Below are 9,381 nucleotides of genomic sequence, written 5' to 3' on the forward strand. Positions count from 1 at the left end.
CTGGCTCTGCATCCCACCTGACAAGCATCTGTATATGATCTTGCTTCTTTTTAACACAACTCTGCTGATAGGCTGTGGGCGAGGTTAATCCTACTCCCCCCTATGGCCTCACTTAGGACCATGGGCTGGGCAGCAGGGCATACCATGGGCTCTGCTCCTATTAGATGCCCAACGCTCTTCATAGCCCTCAGATTGCACCCGCACCCAGGCCTGGCCGAGAACCCCCTACCTTTGTTCAGGGCTGCGTCCATGGGCACAGGCAGCTGCATGATGTAGTCCACTCTCTGTGTGTACTTCACCTTCTCTGTGGCCAGGCACTTGATTTTTTCCTCCACCAAGAAGCGGAACACTTCGTTAGGATTTTCAGAACTCCGGCAATTCCTCTATGGGAAAGAGGCAGGTGGGGAGGGCTGGGTAGCCAGGGACTGAAATGGGGGCCTAAAAGGGTCCTTGGGGGTTAGGGAAGCAGCAGAGGGAAAGGGAAGGGAGACTACCCGAGAGCGCAGGGATGCAGGAACAGAGCGGAGGCCTTCCCTAGTTACCCACCCCCTCCCGGATTCTGGCCGGGTCACAGCACTGCGGGACTGTGCTGGGATGTGCTTGTAGTCCTCCTGATAAGCAGGAAGTATCCCAATTGCATTTTTCTTTGGGTGTATCCTCCATGAGGCAGCAAGCCCATCCAGTGTAAGGACCATGCTTGGCTCTACTATTCTCCTGGGTGTCACTGCCACCACAGGGCAGGCACAGTGCATGCCGACTGCCAGGTGCAGGGGTGGGGCTGGCAGGCAGGAAGGGGCAGGAGGGAGAGGGAGTGATTGCAGGTGGATGGGAGGACTTGGAAGAGGGTCCTCCCTTGTCATCTGCTCAGCCCTTACCTCCACCATGTTGATAAGGTGAAGGAAGAACTCCTGGGCATCCTGCTGTCGGTTGGTGGAGAACTCGGGGTGACCCTTGCCAACGAGGGCCTTGAACATCCGAGGGGCAATGCCATCTTGAACTTCCTAGGCAGAGCCAGGGCAGCGAATTAGCTGGGGCTCAAGAGGCCAACAAGTGAGGCATCTCCCACCTCAGTTTCCCCATCATTCCAGAGCCTGAAAGGGATGGAGTCCTTACTCACCTTGTGTTCTGACACCTGCTCCCCGTTGCCGGACTCCGGTGGTAGCTTGGAATACTCTCCAGAGAGAAGGCCATGGCCCAGCTTGGCCCTGCATTAACATCCAAGAGAACCACTTGGCTTTAGTCAACCAACAATGATCCGACATCTACTATACCTCTTCCTCCTCAACTCAATCCTGGCTGAAAGCCCTCCTTAGACAACTCTGTAAGACGTGGAAAACCTCAGGGTCCCATCTCAAGGCAGTAAGCATGCCGAAAAGGCAGTCATCTGACAGCGTTTAACTGGCCAGGGCTAAACTGCTGCCCCGCCAGGCGGTCACGGAGGAGAGGGGCAGACAGGCTGCGAGGCGGTCACAGCCTCTGTGCACAGGACCTGGCTACCTACACCTGGGTGCTGAAGTCCTGGGTTGGGTCCGTCGGGGCGTTCTGGAAGATCTTCTCCAGCTTATCCACGTACCTAAGAGTCAAGGGAAGGAGAGTTGGAGGGGCTTTGGTCTGGGCTCAGCCGAAAAGCCGAGGGAGAAATTATCTACCCGCTCTGTGAACAGGCTCCCTCCACAGTGAGGAGTTATGTGGTTAAACCTCGGGGTCCATTTCATTCCACCGGCCTGCCCTTCTTCCTTTCTCAACTACGTCCGCATGCAGTGCACTGAGGCAGTCCTCCCCAGCCTCCTCGAAAAAGAATCCGCCTTCCTTCTACCTTCGTGTCCCAAGTCCTCCCCTTTCCCCAGGGTTACATGTCCACGTTAGATGCTTATCTGATGTCATGGGCCTAAAATAAAGACCATCTGCTCACCCTTGAGTCGGTCAGGAGGCCTCAGAGAGCCCTGGGATTTGGTGTTCTGCTCTCAGTGGGGGCTTGTGTGTGACTGGGTGACGATGGTGCAGTTCTACAACTCACTCCCTTCATAGCACACCAGCCACAGTGTAAGAGGAACTAGCACTAGAACAGAGGTGCTGAGGGCAGCTGAAAGAGCTGTGTGCCCAGAGGCTGGTGACCCAGAGAGGAGCTGGGGTGTGAGGGGTGCAGAGCCCGGGGGCCGGGGGGAAGGCACCACTCACTTCCTCTGGAAGTCGGGGATGCTGAAGAGCACCTGGACCACTGAGTTGAGGTAGCAGCTGTTACCCAAGTTCCGGATGCCGGTGTAGCCAGGCCCGAACAGGGGCTTCAGGGACACACCCGACTCCTGGATCAGCTCCCATTCGCCGATCCGCTGGTTCATATCTATCTCCAACTCGGTCATCGTCTTGTCCGTCTGCAGGGAAGGGGCACTTCAGACGAGGGGTGGGCTCAGCCCTGGGTTCTCACATTGATCTGTCACAGATCTAGGACGAAACCCAGCTGGAGCCTGGATTTGCCAAACTATGGAGGTGTGCCGGATATCGTCCAGTCTGTCTAGGTGGCCACAGCAACTGTCCCAGAGGACAGTCACCAGGCTTGAATGAGGGAATGAATGAATGCAATTCCCTCTGCCTGAAGCGTGTTTCCCATTCCAAAGTTACCCCTCCTCACCCCTCAGGTCTCCACTCAAGCAACAGCTTCCTCAGAGAAACTTCCCTGATGCCCTCGGCTAGGCCAGGTCCCTGCTGTAAACCATGGCCGCCCCCTCCCATCTCTTTCATAGTTCCCCGCACAGTTTGCAATTACTCAGTTATTTGTGTGAGCATATGATTAACGTCTGCCTTCCCATCTATACTATAAGTCGATGAAAGAAGGACCACACCTGCCTTATTAGTGACTGGCACACAGTAGGTACTCAGGAGGATTCAATGAATGAACAAATTATTCTAGAAAGTTCTTCAAAGCCCACATATCATGGGGCCTGGAATAACTGTGGCAAATGCAACTCTCTCCAGTGTTCTGCCTCAGGCAAGGAAGAAGGGCCTAATGAGCAGGAGTAAGAAGAACCTGAAGCTGAGCAGGTCTTACCTTCTGCATTCTCAGCATGTTGATGCCAAAGTGGGACAGGTGCTCAGCCAGGTTGGGGTCCAGGACCATGTCGTCCTCATCATACGAGTACACATCTAGGACAGGAGGCAGAGGCAGTGTCACGGGGGTGGCTCAGGACTGGCCTGGCCACCAATGTCATGCCCGCCCTGAGGGGCCTTGGTGGGAGGGATAGAAGGATGAGCCTGTAGGATAACCCTCTTGACTCCCTTCAACCTCCTAGGGATGGCTGTCAGGAAAGATGGGGTGAAACAGGGTGAGGGTTGGAATTAATTGTGACCCCGAGGGATAAGGGTCTAGTGTCAGATGGGTTGGGAGGGTTGCTTACTTATCGGATAATAATAATAACTTCTAGAAAGAGGACTGAGGCTTGAAGGGTAACGGGAAATTTAGTCTTATCTGCAATATTTTCATTGTTTGTCAAGAGAACGTACTCATGTATTATTTGTTCCATATAAAACAAGTAACAGTTAAAAGACAGTGTGGCATGGAGGCGGCTGGGGAGGGAGGAGTACCAGCTCCGTCAGGTGTGATGGTGCCCAGTTTGACGGCTAACGGGTAGCCTGTCTCCCTGTAGTGCTCCGCGGCATGGTTGTTGCCCCCACTGCCATCGAAGTAGCGTCGGCCGCAGAGGATGGAGCCATCGGTCAGGTTGAGCCATAGGTTTTCTCTCATGTCACACTTGGAGCACTTCCAGCCACTAACCCAGGAGAAAAAAATGGGCTGAAATATGGATCAGGGGTATTGCAGAGTGGAGGAGAAAGGGGATTCTCAGGGCCCTGCCAATCCATGAGCTCCCCATCCTCCTCTGCTCTGGACATCCCCCCATTTAGTTCTCCCCCACATCTCCCTAACTGTCCTGCTCCCGGCTCTCTCTCCCACCAGATCCCCCACGAGGGCGGCCTCTTTGCCCTGCTCTGGGGGTTGTGCCTCGAAGTCGAGGGGCCAGGTCTCACCAGGGAGGGATTCGAGCAGGGTTGTCCAGCTGCTTGAGGTTGAAGGCATGCTTGGATACCTGCCGTACTTCCCCATCCCAGGCCTGCACCTCCTGCTTGCGGGAGGCTGAGTCGGCCGACAGTAGAGCTTCCACTGCACTGGTCACCTGGGGAAAGCAGCAGGTCAGAGACAGTGCCCAGCCCCAGCCCCATGTGCCCCTCTAGCACTTGGTCTTTAGCTTTCTCAGTGCTTGCCCTAACATTTTTGGGAGGGCGGAAAAATGTTCATACCCGATCTCTGACAAACTCAGGCAGTCCCCCCAACCCATCCCGGGCAATCTCCAAGTAATCCGGCAAAATGACAATCTTCACATCCTCATCGTACTCAAACTTGTCGTCGCTGATGTCAAACCCGCCTTCGACACCTGGTGAGACAGGGAAGAATAGTAGGACGACCACAGGTAGATGTTCCTTCCAGAGTTCAAGGCCCACTGATGAGGCTCATTCCTTTGGGGCTTTCCTAGTACTTCTGAGAGCAGGGGAGACCAGCTCCGGGGGAGGAACAGGACCGCAGTGGTGCTCACCAATAGCGAGCCGGGTGGGCTTCTTCCGGGGGGGGTCTCCAGTGCCCGTAGTGGTGTCCTCCTCTTTCTGCAACGAGGCAGGGAGGCAGGGTCAGCAATCAGCACCAGGTCAGGGACAAAGGGGGAGAATGGACGGGATGCAGTGAGTTAATCTCAGAAGAGAATGGAGCTAAAAAACGTGTGCTGGGTTTTCACGACACCAACAGACACAGGTGAGAGGGGAAGTGAGGCCTACAGAAGTCAGAATAGAAAAGATTCAAAATGGGGCCCGGGGGGACATGCCAGGATGTTCCTAGGCCCAGCCCCTACCACGACCAGGCGCCGGGTCCGCCGGAGGTGCAGGTAGACGCGCTGGCCCGTCTTGTTGAAATGTCTCTCCACATATTGCTTCCCGAAACCCAGGAACGTGTTCATGCAAATGTAGAGGCCACCCTCCGACTCCTGCAGGACAAGAAGCAGGGGGGGAAACACCAGGGGGTTAAGCCTGGCCAGGTGGGGAGACGAAGGCCTGGGCTCGAAAACCTCTGGTTTCCAAAGGAAGTTTCTGTTCTCTAACAAGGTGTGGCTCTTGGTAAGTCATTTCCCTGCTTGGTACTTAGTACGTGGCTAAGGTTCTCCCCATCCTTTGATAACAACCAACAAGGACAGCAGGAGCCGAACACCTTTCAGTCACCATTCCTCTTCCTCCTTGCTCCTTCTTTGGAGCCCTCCAATCAACTGCAGAGAACTCCCTCCACCTCTTCTCTGGAGCCAAGAGACCCAGAAAGTAACAGGGGACCAAATACCATAGACTTCCAGTACCAGGAACCACAGTCAGAGGGGAACAGGGTCCTTCCTTGGAAAGACCTGTATGTCAGACACTGAACCTAAACCAAGGACAACATGCCAAACCCCACCTGATCTCCAGGATTAAGAAAGCCTACCAATATGCATAACCCACGGACACAGAGAACAGGGTGGTGAAGGCCTGGGGCGGGGGGCAGGGACAGGCTGGAGGGGGTCAATAGGGGAAAAAGGGGGACATATGTAATACTTTCAACAATAAAGATTTAAAAAGAAAGAAAGACCTACCAGACTGGACAAACAGAGATTCTTCTAGTATATCTAACCCCAGAGCTTGCCAGCAAGACCAGACCTTTCCTCTACCATCCTCTGCTAGGTAGCTGAACCCGGTCCTCAGTGAGTCTCCTCCCTCCTCTCCTGCCGAGGCCTGACTCCAGGGGAACAAGGCCTTGTGTGCAGCGCACAGCTGAACAGGTCCCAGCCTGGCAGGGATCATGTCATTCTCCAGCCACCCTGTCACCTCCCCTCTGACCAATAACTAAATCCCCAATGAAGTCCCATCAACCTCCAACCTCAAAGCCAGCCCCTTTCTAGAACAATCGAGCAACACTTGCTGAGATAGGTGGAACACATATAACCCAGGCAGAAAACAAGGAGGGACAGGTGTCCACTCTAAACCACGGCCGCCGGGAGAAGATGGGCTTCCCCCACACTGAGCGAGCCTCCCAGTGCCTTTGTGACTCAGTGATGGAGAAGGTGGAGGAGGAAATTGGGACAACAGCAGAGTCTTCCCTTAGACCCCCCAGATCCAAGGTTTTGAGCAACAGCAGGCATCTTTGTCCTGGGATAAAAACCCCAGCGGCCTTGAAAAATTCTCTGCTGCCATAGTAAAAATAGGGCATCCTCTAAGGCAGTTCTTGATCCCACAGATTGTGTTCCACTCCCTAGAACGGTGCGGATTATAAGAGTCATAAACAAATAGAGCCTTTCCCATCAGGCTGGTCACGTAAGCTCTCTTTCTACCATGAACCCGATTTGAAGATAATCAAATGTGCTGGAAGTTTGTGAGCAAAGCAACTCAGCCACGCTGGAGCTCTCTCGACTTGGGGTGAGAGAAGTAAAGTGTAATAAGATGAGTTTAAAGAGGAATCCACTGACTTCTACCATCAGTTGGTAATTAAGGAAAACCTTTTCCTCCTGGGAAAGATGGTGCTTCGCCCAGCCATGCCTCTGGTAACGGGGGGCAGGAGGAAACCGCAGGGATTAAGCTCCCCTGGGGGAAATGGAAAACGCTGGTTTCACCGAGGACTGGGAGCCCTGGAGCTCGGCTCTGAGCAGTCCTCCTTCAGCTTTAGCTTTACCAGAGCCAGACTTCGGAGACGTAGCACATTGTGTGAGGCCAGGCTCAAAGCCTAGCAAACCAAGCAAACCACAAATCAGTGGTGGCCCTGCACTTGGCTTTGGATGACTCTCCTATACTCAGCATTGCATTAATGATCCTTTCCACTCTGACTTGCAGTTTTCCTGGCCATGAGCTGGTCTGGCTGAACACCCAGGGCAGGGCCCAGCAGCGGCTGGAGGGGAGGGCTGATGAGGGGGGCGGATCCCAGCCAGGCTGCTGCCCTCTCAGTTCCAGGCTCTGCCCTGGCCCGGGCCTTGCCTCCGCTTGCGGGTGACACAAGAAGGGAGAAGAGCAGGAAGGGAGGTGCCGGGTGGAGCCTGCATAACGTGAAGCATGGTGTGGGTGGTGGCTTTGTCTAACTAGTCAAGAGTGCCAGTGGGATGGGCAAGAGGCCTTAGTGTCCTGTAAGAAGGAAACCATCTCTCTGAAAATACTTTGAAAAGGGCCCCCTCTGCTTTCTGTGATGCGCGGGGGGAAAAGAGGGGGCCGCGGGAATGGTTCACCTTAAAGGAGAAACGCCTAGAGCTTTCCTCCCCTCCCTACCACCAATGACCCACCTCCCCGCCCCCTGTCCATATTAATCATGGGTGGAGGCTCTGTAGCTCGGCCTTTCTCAGAAACGGCCTTCCTCGCGGCCACTTCCAGTCAACTAGCTGCCTAGGAACCGCAGTATCCACCCTCCAACCTCCACCGTGGCCCAGAACAGTGGAGGGTCGCCCCATCCTTCCTACACGAGACTACAAACCCCGGAGAACCATGCGCGATAGGCGAGGCCAACTCCCAGGCTTTGGCAGGTAGCCACTTGGGAGATGTAGTCCGATGATCGGGTTGCGCCCCTAGGTTAGAACGGCAGAGGGGAGAGAGCGACTACAATCCCCACAGTGCTCCACGAGACGGGGAGCGGATGAGGTGGGCGCGGTGGCTTCCGGGGGCGGTAGTCACACGGCAGCTCCAGCTAATTAAAAGCAACGGCAGGGAGTAGCATGGGAGACTACACGTCCCATGGTGCATCGCAAGGAGGCGGTAGCCCAAGCCTTGCAGGCCCCGGCAGAATGACCAGGGCTATGGAAGGAAGTCGTGCTCGCTGCGGACGTGGGGAAGGGGCTTACCGGTGTGTCGAAGGAGAAGGCGCACTCGTCTTTGTGGACCCGGTCTCCAGCCTTAGGGACCCGGATCGTCGGTAATACCGACAGCAGCGCCTCCTCACTCAGCTCCGCCATGACACCGGCAGTAGCTCCTTCACACAGAGCAGCTCCCACCTTTCCTAGTCCCCCTCCCCGTACTCTGGCGGTCCAATGAGCACTACTCGTTAGGTGCATGCGCTCCAGGGAAGACGCGCGAGAATGGCAGTTGGACGGAGCCTGCCTTCCAGTGCTCCGCCCTCTGCCCTACTCTTGACTAAAGCCAATGAAAAGCGCCTCCAATGCAATCGATGGGCCAGAGAACCAATCCCACTCTTCCAGGGCCGAGCAGCGAGGGGAGCCGCAGAGTTGTCGCTGCTCGCACTCCGGGACACCCCACAGTCCCTTCGCGTGCCTCCTGCTCAAGAGCAGAAACTGGCGGTTGTGTAAATCAACCTGAGACTCTCCTGGAGACTTGGTATTTGGGAAGGGCCCACCTCAGGAGGCGGAGTGTGAGAGGGCTAGAGGCCAGTGATTGATGACGCCGTCAGCCTCTACGGATCACTATTTCTCTCGCCTCAAAAAAACATAACTCTGTCTCCGCCTGAATCTGTACATAATGGCATAATAATTCTTTTTTTCTATTTTTTTTAATAAAATATTTTGGCTTTTGAAGCTGAAGGTCTCAAAAGCGAGGACTGGCACTCCTTAAAGTTTCACGATGGACAACTTGCAGCCTAATAGGAACAAAATTCTCCTTCTATCCAGGAAGCGTCACACCTTGGGGAACCAAGCCTCTGCCCATTGACCCCGTGGTTCCCATGATAGACGTCCTCTCAGCCCAATGGCTTCCCTCCCTGTAGGCGGATCGGGTTGCGCCCCTAGCTTAGAACGGCAGAGGGGAGAGAGCGACTACAATCCCCACAGTGCTCCACGAGACGGGGAGCGGGCCTATCGGAGCCTGTGTGTCCGCTCAGCCAATAGGGTCACGGCAGGGGGCGTGGCGGGAGGTTTGAAACTTAGCTTCGGGAGTTGAGGCTGCAGCTGCCGTGCACTGAAGTGGAGTTGGGGCCCGGTAAGTGATTTAAATAAATGAGTGAGTTAGAAGGCCCCGCAGGCCCGGAATGAGCCGCCTTGTCAGCTGCACCGTCCCCACTTTTTAAAAAATATATATTTTATTGATTTTTTACAGAGAGGAAGGGAGAGAGATAGAGAGTTAGAACATTTTGCTCCAGCGGCCAGGAGGTTCCTTAGCTGGGATCTGGGAAGATCGGGTGGTGTGGAGTCCGAGGTCGAACATGGTCGCGGTGGGGGCTGAGACCGGAGTCACTTCTCACAGGCATACCCTCCTCGCCCCTGGCCGGGCCCTGCCCCACCCTCCTCCTCCGATTGAGATGGGCTCAGCCAAGAGCGTTCTAGTCACTCCGGCGCGGCCTCCGCCGCACAACAAGCTTCTGGCTCGAGTGGCGGACCCGCGTTCACCTAGTGCCGG

General features: G+C 55.1%; 2 protein-coding genes across 5 annotated transcripts in view; one reads left to right on the forward strand and one right to left on the reverse strand.

The window, feature by feature from the left end:
* Nucleotides 1-8,107, reverse strand: part of USP5 (ubiquitin specific peptidase 5 (isopeptidase T)) — a 13,388-nt gene extending 5,281 nt beyond the window's left edge. For 2 of the 4 annotated variants that reach the window (XM_006757563.2, XM_006757561.2), the window contains exons 1-12: nt 7,878-8,107; nt 4,899-5,024; nt 4,584-4,650; nt 4,291-4,424; nt 4,021-4,166; nt 3,580-3,764; nt 3,047-3,141; nt 2,179-2,372; nt 1,502-1,573; nt 1,118-1,205; nt 876-1,001; nt 230-383 (exon numbers count right to left, since the gene is read on the reverse strand). In XM_006757563.2, coding sequence (XP_006757626.1) covers nt 230-383; nt 876-1,001; nt 1,118-1,205; nt 1,502-1,573; nt 2,179-2,372; nt 3,047-3,141; nt 3,580-3,764; nt 4,021-4,166; nt 4,291-4,424; nt 4,584-4,650; nt 4,899-5,024; nt 7,878-8,087 — 1,597 coding nt within the window. In that variant the 5' untranslated portion in view covers nt 8,088-8,107. Of the gene's footprint in view, nt 1-229; nt 384-875; nt 1,002-1,117; nt 1,206-1,501; nt 1,574-2,178; nt 2,373-3,046; nt 3,142-3,579; nt 3,765-4,020; nt 4,167-4,290; nt 4,425-4,583; nt 4,651-4,892; nt 5,025-7,877 lie in introns of all 4 variants that reach the window. The other 2 variants (XM_006757562.2, XM_006757560.2) reach the window with 1 other exon arrangement.
* A 993-nt stretch (nt 8,108-9,100) lies between these two features.
* CDCA3 (cell division cycle associated 3) overlaps nt 9,101-9,381 on the forward strand; it is a 4,002-nt gene continuing 3,721 nt past the window's right edge. The window contains exon 1 of the mRNA XM_015559942.1: nt 9,101-9,374. Within this exon, the coding sequence (XP_015415428.1) occupies nt 9,188-9,374 (187 nt within the window). The 5' untranslated portion in view covers nt 9,101-9,187. The remainder of the gene's footprint in view (nt 9,375-9,381) is intronic.

Source organism: Myotis davidii, unplaced genomic scaffold (assembly GCF_000327345.1).
Source record: "Myotis davidii unplaced genomic scaffold, ASM32734v1 scaffold13, whole genome shotgun sequence".
Lineage (NCBI taxonomy): Eukaryota > Metazoa > Chordata > Mammalia > Chiroptera > Vespertilionidae > Myotis > Myotis davidii.